The sequence below is a fragment of the Pezoporus flaviventris genome, unplaced genomic scaffold, assembly GCF_033815535.1.
Source record: "Pezoporus flaviventris isolate CSIRO_AGI_PZ_B2104156 unplaced genomic scaffold, CSIRO_AGI_Pfla_v1 ptg000212l, whole genome shotgun sequence".
NCBI classification, from domain to species: domain Eukaryota; kingdom Metazoa; phylum Chordata; class Aves; order Psittaciformes; family Psittacidae; genus Pezoporus; species Pezoporus flaviventris.
Genome location: NW_026892760.1, coordinates 611,900 through 630,318, shown reverse-complemented (window position 1 = coordinate 630,318; position 18,419 = coordinate 611,900). Strand labels below are relative to the sequence as shown.

Here is an 18,419-nt window from a genome sequence, read left to right as displayed (position 1 = left end):
GGCGGATCTGAGGGCAAAGCAACAGTAGTGCAGCTACTCAAACTTTGGCTGCAATGAACAGCGCAGCTACCCCAGCAGCAAGTACAGTAGCTGCTCAAACTTCGACTGCAACAGACAGCATGGTTACCCCAGCTCCAAGCACAGCAGCTGCACCACCCCCAGCAGCAAGTACAGTTGCTACTCAAATCACAGTGATAATCACTGCAGCCAAACCAGAGGACCAATTCGTACCAATATCAGTTGCCCCTGTACGCAAGAGAACAAGCAAAAAGGAGGCAAGAAGGGTGAAGCGAGATGACGAAACAATGAATTCACCACCCGGTCTAGCATCTGATCAGGAGTCATCATCACATGACGAAGAAGAAGAAGAAGAGGTAACTTCTCAACCTCGGACCTCAACCGAGCTACGGAATATGCAAAAAGATTTTACCCGACAACCAGGGGAGCACATCATCACCTGGTTAATCCAATGCTGGGACAGTGGGGCTGATGGTCAAGAACTAGAAGGTACAGAAGCCAAGCAGCTGGGATCACTTGCTAGAGAAGGGGGAATTGACAAAGCAATTGCAAGAGAGAAAAAGTCCCTCAGTCTTTGGAGGTGGCTCTTGGCAGCTGTGAAAGAAAGGTTTCCGTACAAGGACGATGTTATGAGTTGTTCGGCCAAGTGGACTACTATAGACAAAGGCATCCAGTCTCTGAGGGAATCAGCCATCGTAGAGATGATCTATCACATCAAGCCGAATAACAGGGATACACCCACAGATCCAGATGAAGTTGAATGTACACGACCCATGTGGTGAAAACTTACACGGAATGCACCGTCATCATATGCCCATTCATTGGCAACAGTAACCTGGAATGACATAGTACCACTAACAGTGGATGAAATGGTTCATAAACTCCGAGAGTTTGAAGACAATCTCACCCCTTCCATCATCTCAGCTGTGGAAAAACTGTCCCAGGACCTCAAACAATTGAGGGACGATCTATCTGATTTATCCAGCTCCTCACGTGTACCAACACACGTCTCAGCTATTAACAAAAGGCGTCCTATTGTTCGAGAGAGGAGATACAGGAGGTATACGCCACGGGGTACCCTATGGTTTTACCTGCTGGATCACGGAGAAGACATGACAAAGTGGGATGGAAAACCTACTTCAGCTTTGGAGGAACGGGTGAGTGAACTGAAGAGGGGAGCAAGGGCCAAGACTGATCGTCCCATGAGAGCTACGGCTTCAGTCTCTGGTGAGCAGTTTCCCAGATGGAGTGGAAGAGCTGATTTTACTCCAGCTCCTGTGATAACGAAGAATAATCCCTTTTACCACGACTTAAGTGTCCAACGCTGTGATGACCACTAGAGGGGCCCTGCCTCCAGCCAGGTGGAGGTAGGGGACAATCGGATTTACTGGACTGTGTGGATCAGATGGCCTGGCACATCAGTCCCACAGAAGTATAAGGCTGTACTAGATACCGGTCCACAGTGTACTCTGATGCCATCAAGCTGTCAAGGGGTGGAACCCATCTGTATTTCTGGAGTGACAGGAGGATCCCAAGAGTTGACTGTGCTGGAGGCTGAAATCAGCCTGACTGGGACAAAACGGCAAAAGCACCCTATTGTGACTGGTCCAGAGGCTCCATGCATCCTCGGCATAGACTACCTCAAGAGAGGGTACTTCAAAGACCCAAAAGGGTACCGGTGGGCTTTTGGTATTGCTGCTTTGGAGACTGAGGAAATTGAGCAGCTGTCCACCTTGCCTGGTCTCTCAGAAGATCCCTCTGCTGTGGGGTTGCTGAAAGTTGAAGAACAACAAGTGCCAATTGCGACCACAACAATGCACCGGCGGCAATATCGCACCAACTGAGACTTCCTGATTCCCATCCATCAGCTGATCCGTAGACTGGAGAGTCAGGGAGTGATCAGCAGGACCCGCTCACCCTTTAATAGCCCCATATGGCCAGTGCGAAAGTCTAATGGAGAATGGAGACTAACAGTAGACTATCGTGGCCTGAATGAAGTCACACCACCACTGAGTGCTGGCGTACCAGACATGCTAGAACTTCAGTATGAACTAGTGTCAAAGGCAGCCAAGTGGTATGCCCCAATTGATATTGCCAGTGCATTTTTCTCAATTCCTTTGGCAGCAGAGTGCAGGCCACAGTTTGCTTTTACTTGGAGGGGTGTCCAGTGCACTTGGAACCGACTGCCCCAGGGGTGGAAACACAGCCCTACCATTTGCCATGGACTGATCCAGACTGCACTGGAACAGGGGCAAGCTCCAGAACACCTGCAATACATTGATGACATTATTGTGTGGGGCGATACAGCGGAAGAAGTCTTTGAGAAAGGGAGGAAAATAATCCAAATCCTGCTGAAAGCCGGTTTTGCCATAAAACGGAGTAAGGTCAAGGGACCTGCACAGGAGATTCAATTTTTGGGACTAAAATGGCAAGATGGACGTAGACAGATCCCCACAGATGTGATCAACAAGATAACAGCAATGTCTCCACCAACTAATAAGAAAGAAACGCAAGCTTTCTTGGGTGCTATGTGGTTCTGGAGAATGCACATCTCAAATTACAGTTCGATTGTAAGCCCTCTCTATCATGTGACCCGGAAGAAGAATGATTTTAAATGGGGCCCTGAGCAACAACAAGCCTTTGAGCAAATTAAACGCGAGATAGTTCATGCAGTAGCCCTTGGACCTGTCCGGACCTGGCCAGATGTAAAAAATGTACTGTACACTGCAGCTGGGGAGAACGGTCCTACCTGGAGCCTCTGGCAGAAAGCTCCAGAGGAGACTCGAGGTCGACCCCTTGGGTTTTGGAATCGGGGATACAAAGGATCTGAGGCCAGCTATACCCCAACTGAGAAAGAGATACTGGCAGCGTATGAAGGGGTTCGAGCTGCTTCAGAAGTGACTGGCACTGAAGCACAGCTCCTCCTGGCACCCCGGTTGCCCGTGCTGGGCTGGATATTCAAAGGCAGGGTCTCCTCTACACATCATGCAACTGATGCTACATGGAGTAAATGGGCTGCACTAATCACACAACGAACTCTAATAGGAAATCTCAGTCGTCCAGGCATTCTAGAATTCACCATGGACTGGCCAGAGGGCAAAGATTTTGGAATGCCACCAGAGGAGGAGGCGGTGCATGCTGAAGAGGCCCCACCATATAATAAACTGTCAGAAAGTGAAAAGCAGTATGCCTTGTTTACTGATGGGTCTTGCCGTATTGTGGGAAAGCATCAGAGATGGAAGGCAGCTGTACGGAGTCCTGGATGACCAGCTGCAGAAGCTGCTGAGGGAGAGTGTGAATCGAGTCAGTTTGCAGAGGTGAAAGCCATCCAGCTGGCCCTGGACATTGCTGAATGAGAAAAGTGGCCAGTACTTTATACTGACTCATGGATGGTGGCAAATGCCCTGTGGGGGTGGTTGAAGCAATGGAAGCAGAGCAACTGGCAACGCAGAGGTAAACCCATCTGGGCTGCTGCACTGTGGAAAGATATTGCTGCCAGGGTGCAGAACCTGGTGGTGAAGGTACACCATGTAGATGCCCATGTACCCAAGAGTCGGGCCACTGAGGAACACCAGAACAACCAACAAGTGGATAAAGCGGCTAAGATTGAAGTGGCTCAGATGGACTTAGATTGGCAACATAAAGGTGAATTATTTTTGGCCCAGTGGGCCCATGACACTTCAGGCCATCAGGGCAGAGATGCAACATATAGATGGACTCATGATCGAGGGGTGGACTTAACAATGGACACTATTGCCCAGGTTATTCATGAGTGTGAAACATGTGCTGCAATTAAACAAGCCAAGCGGTTAAAGCCTCTTTGGTATGGAGGACGATGGTTGAAGTATAAATATGGGGAAGCCTGGCAGATCGACTATATCACACTGCCACCAACCTGCCAAGGCAAGCTCCATGTGCTTACCATGGTGGAAGCAACCACCGGGTGGCTGGAAACATACGCTGTGCCCCATGCCACTGCCCGGAACACTATCCTGAGCCTTGAGAAACAGATTTTGTGGCGACACGGCACCCCAGAGAGAATTGAGTCAGACAATAGGACTCATTTCCAGAACAGCCTTATAGACACTTGGGCCAAAGAGCATGGCATTGAGTGGGTATATCACATCCCCTACCATGCACCAGCCTCTGGGAAAATCGAACGGTACAATGGGCTGTTAAAAACTACACTGAGAGCGATGGGTGGGGGAACTTTCAAGCATTGGGATACACACCAAAGGCCACCTGGTTGGTCAACACCAGAGGATCTGCCAACAGGGCCGGCCCAGCCCAGTCAGAACTTTTACATATTGTAGAGGGAGACAAAGTTCCTGTGGTGCATATGAAGAATTTGCTGGGGAGGACAGTCTGGGTGATTGCTGCTTCAGGTAAAGGCAAACCCACGCGTGGGATTGCTTTTGCTCAGGGACCTGGATATACTTGGTGGGTAATGTGGGAAGATGGGGAAGTCCGATGTATACCTCAAGGGGTTTGATTTTAGGGGAAAACAGCCAGTGAACTCAATTGTATGTTGTTGCCTGCTGTGTAATACTTCTATAGCCCATCAACTAGATGTCTCCAGGTCACCAGCGACTGGCCCTGACTTCCCTCCAGCCATCACCCCAACAGAGAATGAACTTTGAACATCATGGACCGAATGGACTTGGCAGCATTATAGGGATTGGTCCATGCACTAAGAAAATGATCTTTTCCTCTTGGTCTGTATGTATATGGATGTATATATGTGGGAGAGCGATGGTGTATTGAAAATGTGGGATCTGAGCACGACATGAATGGTATGGAATAAGGGGTGGATAATGTCCTGGGTTCAGCAGTAGCAGTCATGTTTTTTCCTTTGTGTTAACTGGTGCAGTGCTGTGTTTTGACTTGCAGCCTGGGAACAGTGCTGGTGAAACCGATGTTTTCGGTTGTTGCTAAGTGATGTTTACCCTGACCAAGGACTTTGTGAGGCTCATGCTCTGCCAGGGAGGAGGGGAAGCTGTGAGGAAGCAGAGACGGGGCGCCTGACCCGGGCTAGCCAGGGAGGTATTCCATACCACAGCACATCATGCCCGGGGTGGGGGGTAACTGGGAGTTACCGGGAAGGACACGGGCTTCTGGGTGGGACTCGTTTCTTGGCCGGTGGTATCGTATTCTCTTCCCTTGTTATTTTCTCTTATCATTGTTGTTGATGGTGGTAGTGGTGGTGATTTGTGTTGTACATTGGTTGCTGGACTGCTCTTGTCTCAACCCGTAGGAGTTGCACCCGTTCGATCCTCCTCCCTGTTCCTCCAGGAGGGGGGAAGGGGAGAGCCCTGGGGCGGGGGGGGCCTCGATTGTTGTCAGCCCAGCACCACTCACTGGGAGTGAGTGAACAAGTTACCTGACTGTGTTTAAACCATGACAGGTGAGTAGAGTTTTTATTTGATAGAAAAACTGAGACACAGAATGCTTTCCAGGAAGCTGGACTAAAGCTTTTGAGTTGAAACCAGTGTCCAGAATTTCTAACTTTAAATGTTATGCTCAATCTGGCTAGCATTTTTACATGGTTGCATGTCTCTGCCATGTTCATTACCTGTTAATAGTAAGTTGAGGGGAAGTTGTTCTTGCCGAGGGACTTTCCCTGCTATTCAACCCAAAATAAATCTCTAAATGCACGCTGAAGAAAATAGCAGTATTTTCTCTGCTAGTTTGAGGCTTTACAGTAGGGTAAATACTGGCGTCCTTATATTCAGTAAATGGCTGGTTTTAGTTGGTTGGATCTGGGTAACATCCCTCATTCCCTAAAGATTAACTTTCCGTAAAGCTTGCCTTTCTTTCTCTTTAGTGGGAGTGTATACAGGTTAAAACTCCCTTTAGGTCACAGCTGTTTTTTTCAACAGCACAGCAGTGTCATGGTTCATAAATTAAGAGGTCAATTGTTTGCCACTGAAGCTGAAAATAACTCCCTAAAGGTTAGGCCTCTGAGAGACTCAGAGTTTCAGTGGCAATGGTCCTTTGAAAAGAATATTTTCTGGTACTTATCAGGAATGAAACAACAGTGTGATGCCTTATCACTTTGGACTCAATAGTGTAGAAACCTTTGTGGTGCTGTTTGTGGTGTCACTGACATTTCTACTGTTGGTTACAGAGAGAGTTAAACATATGTCGCATAAACTCTAGCACTGACAAAATGTAAGTTCCAGTCTTCTTCCTTCCCAAAGAAAATAATGCTTTTGTGGAATACAGCTAAAACCAATGCTCTTCACTCAAGCAGATGTACCAAATCTCAAGGCCTGCTTCACTCCATGCGTGTAAATGGGTAGGTGTAATGTGAATCTAGATAGCCTGACTACCAGGTCACAAACCATTGTGTTCATTATGAAAGTCATCAAAACTACCCAGGACTGTGTTCCAGACTATGAGGATATGTCACCAGGAGTCTGAAAGCCGCAATGTCTTTGTACAGGCATCTCTCTCCATTCAGTCTGCTACTGCAGCAACCTTTCTTGAGCACCACTGCTGCAGTGGCTGTGGGCAATAGAGGGTTTAACCAAGCAGAGAAGGTTTTTTTTGGTGTCTTTGTGTTGGATGAGGCTTTTTAGTGCCTCAGAAATGGAAGAGGAAATGGATGTACTCCCTGCAGCAATGACTGTTTTCTCTGTTGTGTTAATTGCTTTGTACTATGCGAATTAAGCAAGTTTCTTGCTTAACTGTACCTGACAACCAATAGATCCACAGTCTTCTATGAGAGAACTTAAAGGAGTATCTTACACAGTACTTCCTTGCTAATCTTTCAGAAAATACTTTTGGATAAAAAAAGGAAATAGCTGGGAGTCTGTTTAATTTTTAATTTCATTATTAACTTCTTGCTTGTAAAGTCCAGTTTATTGTGGATGAAGATGACAGGCTGGAGCAGCAGCATTACCCTCTTAGTTGTGGTGGCAGTGCACAGCTGCAAAGAAGCCCCAGGCAGTGACTCTGGCCACAAGCATGCAGTATTCCCAGATTATCTTTGTTTCTTTTATAGGAAGTAGTGTTTTTTGTTTGTTTGTTTTTGTTTGTTTGTTTGTTTTTGTAATGGCATGGACATGCTTATCATGTTCTTATGAACTTGATCATAAGAACCACTAGGCAAGTCTCCATGCAAGCCTTGTGAATTTTCAGCCTCCTGCAGAATCAGCTTCCTATCAACATATCAATCCTTATTTTCCTGTTCACTGTCTGACCTTGCATTGTTAATCTTATTACATTTTTAACCTTGCTTTTTTATGTTTAGGAAGAACATAAGTAAGTGAACTCAAGGGCTTTCCCACATTTGCAGTAGTTAAGTGAATCTTTATGGACTTGAATATACATAGGCTAAGGAAGGATGAAAAGGTAGATTTAATATTTCCCTTTTTAAACGTAATCTTTATCATGTTCTCCTCAGCCTGCATTAGAAACTGGAGAGTGGACTGCTGCAGCCAGGTACTGCTGCTCACAGAATAAAATTTCTGCCATTCAGTAAATACCTGGGAAGTAATTGTTATCTTTTTCACCCACAGTTCAGCAGATCTTCCTGTGTGCAAGAAAATTGAGATTTGGGATTAGCACAAGTCTTTTTTTACTCTGAGAACCTCACCCTCCGTACAGGAGTATTGACTGAATGTGCAGATGACAGTGTGCAGTTCAGGACTTTGCTCATCAACTCAAAAGTTATCAAGTTGAAATGAAAGAGGAGAGATTGGGGTTTGTATGTGTGTGCCTCAGGTACACTTTTCCTCTTGTCCAAATAAAAGCCTGGAAAGAAAGGGACTGATTTATTGTTAAAGAAAGCTTACAGAAAAGAGTTGACTGATTACCTTCATGTCAACAGTCTGAGCTGCACAATTTTAGCTAGTAATTAAAAAGGAATACATACTGTGCTTAAGTTCCATTCACAGGAAACCGAACTATTCTCTTCCCTGTGTGAACAAATGTTGAAATAAAAAGGCTTAGTATGCGTATAAAGTGAATGTCTTCTTTTCAGTGCTCTGGCATTTCTCAAGAAAAGCTTTTGTAATTTCAGTCTATCCTTTGGATAATGTCTCTGATAGACTGCAAAAACAAATTGTAATTAAGGTGTACAATCAGAAATTAGATACCAAGCTCGTTGCTGAAGTAATCAAAATGGTTTGAAAAGAACTTCTGCAATTATGTTTTGGATTATTGGGACAGAGACCCATATACTTTAAAGTAAGCTGCCACTTTTTTAATCAGCCTGTAAGTACAGTTATGTTGATGATCCTAACCAGACCACTGGGCAATACAAACAGGCCATTCATCATGGTGAATTAGAAGCTACATTCCAGCAAGCACAAACACAAACATACAAGTGAACCCATAGTCATCTACAGGACTTAGAGGAGGTAAATACTCCTGAAACCCAGGACAGTATAACAATCTGATGTTAGTATTGTACCTCAAGGAATTTTTTTTTTCGCCTAGTGTTTTTTTTACAAGCAAATATATCACAGATTGTATCCTATTACACATGGTGTAGCTTTGAGTTCATTTTAATTTCTCACAGTCATCTGTTTTCTTCATCTGCCTTCAAGTCATGCCACAGTTAACATCTGTTGATTCTTTTCTTCCATACTATTGACTTCAGTTTTGCATTTTTATAGTGCAGTTTTGTTTCCGTATGAGGGTCTAACTCAGCTTGCTTGTTCAAAAGAGGGCAAGGGGAAATAACATACTGCAGTTACTGTCATGCTGGATTTGGCCCATGCTTACAAAGGAAACCTGAGTCAGAAGCTCTTCCCCATGCTGTCCTTCTTCCACTGCGGCTGGGCTGAACATCTGCTTGTCCCCTGTGCTTAAAAGTGCTTTTAGTTCCTGTGCTGAAATGGGCATAGGGTCATCTGTCCCTGGTAATTCTGTCTCTGTATTGCAATTTGCTTCTGTACTCTGAAAATGTGGCTTGTGAAGTTTACTTCTCAGGATGACCAACGAGCCACTGTGTGGTAGCAAATTTTACTTAGATTCCCACCAACCAGTCTAAGCTGCAAATCTGATATGAATCTCATGACAGAAGGCTGGAGAGATAGCTTGAATTTTACAAGGTATTAAATAATTGATGGCACTTGGCCTATAGCCTTCCTCTATCCTGCTTTTCTGAATGGGGATAAGAAATTAGAATTTGAATAGTCATGGATTTTCCCTTGTTGCAACTGCAATTAGTCAGTAAAATGAATATATGTTATTTGAATCCTTAATATTTTAACACATAACAGGATTTTCAACAGCAGTTAACCAAACTTTTCAGCTTGTAAATAATATCACATTTATAAGAAGGCAATATGCATTACTATTAAATTGTTAATTCACCTGATTTTAATTTCATCACCCACCTTGAAACAAGAGCAGACCTGTTTTGTTATCATCTTAAAAAGGAACTTAGTCACGTCTGTATTTTTATAAGGACTCTTTTTCTTTTCATGTGGGAAAACTGATTGATCTGAAAAGATTTTAGGTCACCCCTTTGTCTATTAATCTTTATAAATGAGTGTGTGTGTGTGTGTGTGTGTGTGTATGTGTTGAAGCAAATAAGCTAACAGAAGTGGGGATTTAAAATGAGCAAACCTTATTAACAGGAACGCAGTTTTTAGTCCCAGCAGACTTAACTAGCAGAAGGGGAAGGGAAGATCTGGGGCTGGCTGCCAGTGAAGCATTGCTGAGTGTTAACACTCCAAGGCATCTCAGAATGCCCTTATCATAGGGAGCCTGAAAGTGTTTGAACTCTGTGACTCTGCAGTCAGGAGCAGTCTTGCAAGGAAAGAGTGTTTACTGAGGATCTGGAGTAGGGAGAAAACTACAGCCAAGCTGACCAGAAAGACTGGAATTTCATCTACCTCTGCCTGTCCCCTCCCCCTCTCTGTCTCCCACTCACTGGATTTCTTTCTCTGCCAGCCTTTTAAACCAGAGATTACTGGGTCAGTGACGTTCATTATTCTTTTTATTCTAGTATGATCTCGTGTTTGGCCGCCTGGAGAAACGCTGCTACCTGTAAGTATCTGCTTCAAGTTTATAGTATACACTTAATACTGTCATGCTTGTGTTTGTAACAGTGTTTAACACTTGCAACATTCAGTTTGCTGCTGAATGTTGCAGAAAAGCAGTCGGACAGTAATGTTTATACTTTGAATGGATGAAAGCTCAGTTCTAACTTTCGAGGAAAGCAGGCACTTGGCTCTTGCCAGTAGTTTAGCAGGAGTTAACTTGGAAGTTAAGCATTCGAAGCAACTTAGTTTTTTCTAATATTCAAGCTGATACAGATTTCTCAACTATGCTGGCTTTCTTCCATCAGCTCTAATAAAACTACATAGTTTTCTCTTTTATAAAAGCTTGGAAGCACAAAGCAAAATTTCTTTTCTTAAATTGGTCTTTTTAGTAAGATACACTGGGAGAGATGTAACAAAAAGAACTGAAAAACATTCAGTATTAGTAAGTCTTTCTAAAGGAGGTATGTAATTTAGCTGGGAGAACTTATTTTTTAAATGCATACTTTAAAACTGTAAACTTTTATTTTGCAGTAGAGATCTGTGAGAGTTTTCACATTTCCATGTACATTCAGACAGCTGACTTCATTCATCTGAATTAGACAGATGTTCATTGGTCGTATGTATGTGTAAATATTTATGTGTGTTTCAGGGAAGTCACATACATGCTTGCACAGTTTTTGCATTTCCTGCTGCGTTCTACGCATTTATCTAAAACCAAACTCAAAAACATCACCCCTTAATGGTTAGTTGCTGTAACTCTATGTTGTGCTGAGACACTTCAACAAATTCTGTAGGTTATTATACACAGTTTCTTGGAACAGTTATTAAAAAGTGATTTTGCAAATTATTTTTGCTAGTTAGAAAATTCTACTAGTTCACCATCTCAGCTAACTCAGGACTGAACATTACCTTAGACAAAATGCATCTCTGCTGTTGACATATGTCCAAGGTGTCTGTGGGAGGCATTGAAACTGCAAATCTCCAGTTGCTTTCACAGTAAAAGAACACACACATTTCCTGTTGTCTCATCTCTTTTCCCTTACTTGGCTGTTACTGCTGTGTGCCTGCCAGCATTTTCTTGATGATTTTTTCCTAGGGTTTAGTTTTGCATGCAACATGACTGCATGCAAATTGTTTTGACCCAGAGAATGAGGAGTTTTGGGTCTGGGCTCCTTTAGGTTTTGAATATTTTCTCCAGCATAGATCCCTGCTCTCAGGAGAATTAGTCAAGTCTAAGGACAAATGATAAAACAAGTGCCTGGACAAGGACTGATTTTTTTTTTTTAAATGAGAGTACCTCATACCTGTTCATTCATTACATTTATTTTCTGCAGTCCTTGAAGTAGTCTTGATAACAGTAATCTTTGATATTAGTTACACTACAACAAGGAAAAAGAAATGGTTATGGATTTCATCAACCTAACATTGAATTTAGATGACAACAACTATGTGTAGTAAAGACTTCACAGTAAAATAGCACATGCTAGTCAAGTAGTGACACATTAAAAGTGCAATCCACTTGACTGTACCTGTTGAACATAAAGGGAGATTGAGCAGATGATTTGTCATCAATACTTTAACTTTTCTTCTCTAATTTTTTGAGATTGTGTGGCAGTCAGTTGTGGACCCAGATGAATTTATCTCATGTTAATGTCTGTGTGAGCTACAGTTACTGTAGCTGGGGTGTCCTTGCAAAACTTCATGCTTTCACACATTGCAACACGAGATCCTCAGGGCGATTCAGCTACCTTTTGAGCAGTTGGGTAAAAAAACGTGAAAAGACTACAGCTGGGAAGTTGTTAAACACTCCCTAACAAATGTGTTATTTCAGTCTCTAGTTGCTGTGATTTTGAAGTCTGCAACAGTAGTTCAAAGAACTCTAATAGCTGTCTGTGAAGATAAACTGTTGCTGCATTGTGTTTGATTTTCTGACAAACGTTGTCTAAAACCATTATGCAATTACATGAGCTGAATGGCTGTAGCTGCACTGTGCAGGCATCCTGAATGTGTAAGGATATACATATGTAAATGAAAATTCTTAGCTAAAGAGGAATCATGGGTTTGTTTTGTTTCTTTCACTGGATCTAGATTAAATTTGATGAGATGTGTGACTTTCTAGTGTATGATAGTTGTTTATTAAACATAATTTGAAGGTAATCATACCACATCTAAGTAACCTATATGCTTCACAGAAGAATCTGAAATCACTTTAGATTTGTATGCATGGACATCAAACTCCCAGTGAGGTCCCCATCTTTGCAAACCTAATTTTGTATCTGGGCCAAATCTATCCTCTTTCCCTAAGATAGCTATACAAACTGGAAGGGAATGCTTTTTGGAGACACATTTTTTGCTCCCATAATATAGCAATAATTCTGGCATAACCTTCGAACGAGCACCTAAATTTCACATATGTAAGGCTCAAAGAGATGAACCAAGCCACTGTGTTTGTGGGAAAGTGTAAACCATACCATCTACCAGCTGTTAAAATTTAAGCATTCAAAAAAATCCTCTGTGTAACATGTGCAGCAGATTGCAAGTCCTTTTTTTTTGCACTGTGAAATGGGGCACATCCTCCAGTGAGCTTGTTTTTGTGAAGAACAGTCTGAAAAGCCTTCCTTCTCAAAAAAAAAATCAAAACATCTGCTATTACCCTCAAGGATCGGTCAGCTCAAAGCTCAGCCTTCTCCCTCACTCTTTTAACCATGCAGTCAACAGCAGTGCATCAATTATTCTAAACCCACTAAAACCACATGCTGCGCTTCAGGTAGGTTTCTACCAGTAAAAGGGGGTCTGCCAGAGGCGGAAGTCCCTTGCCATGTCATTGGTCTGTACCTCCAAGTAGAGCAGGGTTGCATGCTACCACGCACAACTTACTGAGGACAGGAATGTAAGTGTAACACTATGGAGATGTGCAAAATGTCGGTGGTATTGCATTTCACCCCCGCTGCCCAACAATTGTTGCGCTGAAGTGCCAGTCCTTGCAGTTGGAGGCGTAGCGAAACAATGTTACTGTTGGGCAGCTGGTTACAGGTTCCTCGTCTCTGCGCCTTCACCTTTCTGTCGCCTGAGCAAGATCCTTTTACTGCTTCTTTTATATGGATTTTGACACCTCACACTTGTGGATCAGAGATGCATTCACTCTCTGGTAGCGCTGCTCTGCCATAACTCAAGCTCATCTATAGCACTTCATGTGAGAGATCTGACCATAGCTTGCAAAGAGCGTGGGGATCCAGAGTTAGAAGCCTTCTGTTGTCAATATTAGGTACTGAATGCAGTACTGTTGTTTCTTTCTTCACTCACCAAATTTATGGCTCAAGGTGAAGCTAATCATTTTGTCCTTGTAACGCAAGCACAGTGGTCGCTGACTAATCCTAGGCTGCTTGCTGAGTTTCACTAGTTTCTTTTCTACCCATTACTAGATTCTTACTGAAATGAAATGTCTTTTCAAAGTCAATGGACTTGGGGGATTTCCTCTATCTACTACACTCTCTTCGGCCATCTACAGTTTCCATTATCAGGGGTGGTTTAATTTTATTTTTGTGTCATTCTCCGGGTGGATTAGGGAAAGTCATCCCACTACCCACATGTTGTTATAGACTGCTCCTCTCAGACCAAAGCCAAGAGAGGGAAAAGAAAAAAAAAAAAAAAAAAGAAGAGAACTGTTATCTACCATTTGTTAACTCAGAAAATAAATACCTTGCTGAAGTTCCTATGTGACCTGTAATCCTTTTTTGTAGCACACAGAAAAAAACCCAGTCAAAGCAGTGCATATGTTAATTGCACATTCTGAAGTGACAACCCCCTAATTTAACAGCTCAGGATCCTTCCATTGCCCTGGGCTAAGGTTTAATTGCTGTAATAATATTGGTCTTGTTTCATAGAAATCGTGGAAGGCTACTATTTTGTTTTTTTCTTTAATCCCATCATCTAAAAAAAAAGAAAAAACCCAATGTTCTTTCTGTTTCTTGTAAACTTTTTCTGGTGTTCATTAAAACAAACCAGTCCAACTCCCAGCCCACAACAGTCACTTTCCATAATCCCCTTCAAGCCTGGCAAAAGAAATGGGCAATTTTGGATCCAATTGTTCAGTGAAATCTCCCAGGCAACCAAAGATTTTGTCACACACAGAGAAACTCTTGCGATCTCATCCAAATCCAATTGGAGACTTTGAGTGTCATTGATATTTGGTTCAAGGTCACTAGTGATTTAGATTTCTTTGTGGGTGCTCTTAAGGATTTAATGCAGTTCTCCACATTCCAGAAGCCAGTGAGCACTTGTCAAATTAGGAAGTTTTGTCAGCTAATTTGTGATTATGATAACTCTACAGCAGTCCTTTTTTTAGTCTCTCTTTTTTTTTTTGTTTGTTAAGAATCTTGAAAGCCAGTTGTATTTGGTAGGAAGTGAGAATATTAATGTTTTCAATTAACCATTGCATCCTTTCTCACATCTGTACGAGCAGCCCTGGGGAAAAACTAGTTCTTTTGGCATTTGGAGGAAATCTTAAACAAACCACATCTGAAGGTCTCAGTAACCCTCCCCTACATTGTTCCCATTCTGGTCTGTCCCTCTGTTACACCCACCACTTCTTCAGAGACTCCTTCTCCATTTACCTTTTCCTCTGGGCTCATCTGCAGATGGGGCAACAGTCTGCCAGCAGATGAGGAGATCCTCAGAGATCCCCTTGCCAAGTCTCCCTTTTGCTATGCCTTGGACACGTCTCTGGGACTCTTTTTCCCAGCCCCCAGATCTCAGGGTCAGCTTGGCCAGTCAATCTCTTATTATGGGAAAGGTCTTTGTTGTCACATTTTTTATACCAGTCTGGTTTTATACTGGATCTCATGGGAATTAGTGGAGAGTTTGTGTGGTACAAAGCAGTATTCTGCAAAAATATACCAGGAAATTAACTTGGGTCCAGAAAGCCAGACAACACTGTCTTCTGCTCCTTTCAGAGCCTTTCTGCTGTTAGTATTTGATGCAGCAAAGAAACCGTCACCTGTGCCTGGGGTTTGTGCTGGCACCCATTGCTGGGGTTTATAAGGCAGGCACCAGAAACTGATCAACTGAACATCAGAGCTGAGGTGCAGAAGTCCCTGTATGAAACTTCTGGCAGTGCCTGTTGCAGACAGACAGCTTGTAAGCACATATGGAAGGTGAAAAGAGAGTAATACACTTCCCAAACAGTGCTATTTCTGAACTGGTGATTAGGCAGTCTCTGAACTATAATGTGTTTTTGTGGTTCTATACAGGTGGCAGTGGAGAAATTCGGAACTGCTCAGGCTTCAATTTTATAATTTCTCATAAAGTACTTAGTGCCCTATGAATAAAGGCATTTTGTGTTGTAAGTCAATGCCCTTACCTGATACTATGGAGCATGAAGTTACTGGCATTTTCATGGCTATAAACCACCGGGTCTATGCTTCAGTTATTGACTGCTTCTCAGCACTTTGACAGGTTCTAGTTGGAGTCTAAAATTTCTAATCACTTTCTTCTTATCTGAGCCCCACTGTGGCTTCAGAAACTGGCTCTTCTCTGAAACAAGCTGAGACTTATTCATGCACTGCTGGTTCGTCAGGGTCTGGAATCAAAGGATTTAAAATCCATTGCAGTTCCTGTGCCAGGATGTTCCTGCTGGACAAGTATCCTGACATGCCTGAAGTCAAAGGAGACAGTAGGCAGAACATCTTCTTGAGACATGTGCCAAGAAAGTTATTTCACTTCCCTTAGACCTAGCTTCACTTTGATGCAGAAAGTGGGAAAAGGGCACAGCAACAGAGAAGGTTTTTGCTCAGAATATGTCTCCATGCTTTGCAGCTGGTATTTTAAGGAAACACAGGTTATATTGGATAAATGCTAGCAACCCGTGCACTATGTGACAAACGCCGATCAAATATTCAGGTTAAAAGGATGCGCTTGCTGCAAACCATACATTCTCACCTGAAGGCTGAAGTGCAATCTGTTTTTCTCCCCATCTTTCCAAGTTGTCCTTTATGGGATTTAGGCTGTGTTTCAAAACTGTGAATTTTAGGAAGCTGATTGCTGTCTCAGATGTGGTTATTTCAGTAAAGTGCTATGCATAGCCATCCCACTAAAGAGAAACAAAAACTAGCAAGTACTTTGGGCACATTTACATATCTGGGTTTTAGTGTAAGCTGTCTGGGTAAGTAAACTTTATTAAAAGGAATTGAGATTTTGAACAAATTAAAAAACTTTTGAACATGAATTTCATTCCTTTTCCTCTGGCTGGAACTCTACATTTCCTCTCAGACTTTGTTCAGACTGATCTGGCTGCACAATTTTAGACCAAAATTGAAATAGTTTCAGGTAAAAAGCTAGGAAAGCAGCATTGAAATTTGTGGCCCAGACTACATGGTCAACATACATCTAACTTCAGATGTTAGTTCCAGTGTCTTCAGTCTTGAATCTGAGCTGAAGTGAGTGGGTCTGTCTTGTGTTATTTTAGGAAGTTACTAATTTTAAAGAAATTCGTGACTACTGGTCACTTTTCACTGAGAGGTAAAACTGGGCAGATATATGTATACAATTGTAGTCTGTTTAGAAGTTCATCCTGCCAGAAACAGCAGAGAAAACACCTGTTAACAGCAATGAAGAAAATCAAGATATACACGGATCTTGTTTTTCACTCACTTTCAGGAAATCTCACAGACGGTGGTAGGACTGGGGTTAAATCAGACTGTACAATTTAGTAGTCAGGGTACTAAAAATTTACAAGAGACAAAAGGAATGTTGATGTTTCACTAGCTTGAAATACTCAAGATCTTATGAAATTTAATTAAATTAATACCATTGCCTATTCTTTGGGACATACGTTCTGTTACTTTGGAGGGCTGTAGAAATTTGGGTCTTACAAGGATTTCAGTTGGACTTGCTCAATATCAGAACTCTGTTTTTTGTATAAGTTTATGAAAATGAAAGATGAAGATTAACTGGAATTGGAGGGCATGAGGAACTTTTCTATTTTTTTTTCATATTACATTTTGTTCCTTTTCTTCACTGAAATGCTTTCAGAATGATTACTTTTTGTGTGCATGAAAAAGAAAAACCTCAGCTTTCATATGCTTCCATGTTGATGTCCTGGCATAGTTACTTGCTGTATCAGAAAGAGTAAAGAGTCACTTGCCATGTGTTTTGAATGGAAGTTTTCCCCCACAAATTCAATGGCAAAGAAAAAATGGATTTAACAAAAGGCCATTTTTCTGTTATCCCATTTTCAGGTATATTTAACCTGGGCAAATGTCTACTCCTTCATTTTCGCATTATTTGGATCCTCAAACACTTTTATAAATATCTACTCAGTCCAGCAGTAAAAAAGGCTGGTAACAAAGGATACTATACAACAAATGTTCATTATGTATCATATGGATCAAAGGTGTCTGGAATTCATATTGAGAGCTGACCTGTTGAAGGAGGGAGTCTCATTGGTACATAGCTAATTTTCTGAGCATGTGTGCTTTTAATAGCATTCAAACGTGAATTCAAGCTGCTGCTTGCGATGAACTGCAATTCTAAGAAATTATTTTTTTTGTGTGTGTGTGGTTATTTTAATTCCCCCCCCCCTCCCTAATTTTCTTTCTTTTTCCCCCCCAGGATTAACAACACTTTAAAGCACTCTGAGGACACATTCATCATTTTGTCAGGCTTAACCAATGAATTTCATAAAAACCCAAGCATATTTTCAAAGGCTCCTGTCCAAATTTCAGTCAATGGGTTCATCTTAATATAAAACATGTGGTACATATTTACCTGTGGATAACATTTTGGTCCTTCATTGTATGGTGGAAGTCTGCTGGTGGAGAAAGAGAAGACTTCTGGAACATTTTCACTGGTGGAAAAGAACTGTCTTTCCCTTATAATATGAAGCCCATTGAGAAAAGCTGGGTGTTTCTACTGCTGCCTTTATTACTAAGAGTTGTATGCGCCTCCTTTATTAGTGTCAACCTTGGGGTGAAAGTGATGAAGGGACAGTCTGTCTTCCTGTCAGAAGATAACCTCAAGTTTTCCATCCCCAGAGAGAAGGATGCCTGCAAAGTAGAAGTTGTGATCAATGAGCCAATAACACAGAGGGTTGGGAAACTAACTCCACAGGTATTTGGGCTCTGTTTGTGCTGCTCTGAGTGTCCACATATGCACAGTTGTGGGAGAAACTAGAAAGAGCTGCTTTATTGACTTTTTTTTTTCCTGGTAATGACCAAAAGGCACAAAATGGGATGGTCTATGAGATTCAGCCTTATCCTGAAAGTAGCCAGCTGACAGAGAGCTGCAGCCCTGAAATCCTAAAGCTCACTTCAGTATTACAGGTGCCTAAGAGTGAGTTTGGTCAGAGTATCCTTTCACAAGCAGAGAATGGGTAATTCAAACCTTTCGGTTAGGAGGCATTCT

At 42.3% G+C, this 18,419-nt stretch overlaps 1 protein-coding gene across 1 annotated transcript in view; it reads left to right on the top strand.

The window, feature by feature from the left end:
- The first annotated feature begins 9,647 nt into the window (after positions 1 to 9,647).
- FREM1 (FRAS1 related extracellular matrix 1) overlaps positions 9,648 to 18,419 on the top strand; it is a 64,223-nt gene continuing 55,451 nt past the window's right edge. Inside the window, 2 exon segments of the mRNA XM_061441237.1 lie at positions 9,648 to 10,023; positions 17,628 to 18,125. Of these exon segments, the coding sequence (XP_061297221.1) occupies positions 17,895 to 18,125 (231 nt within the window). The 5' untranslated portion in view covers positions 9,648 to 10,023; positions 17,628 to 17,894.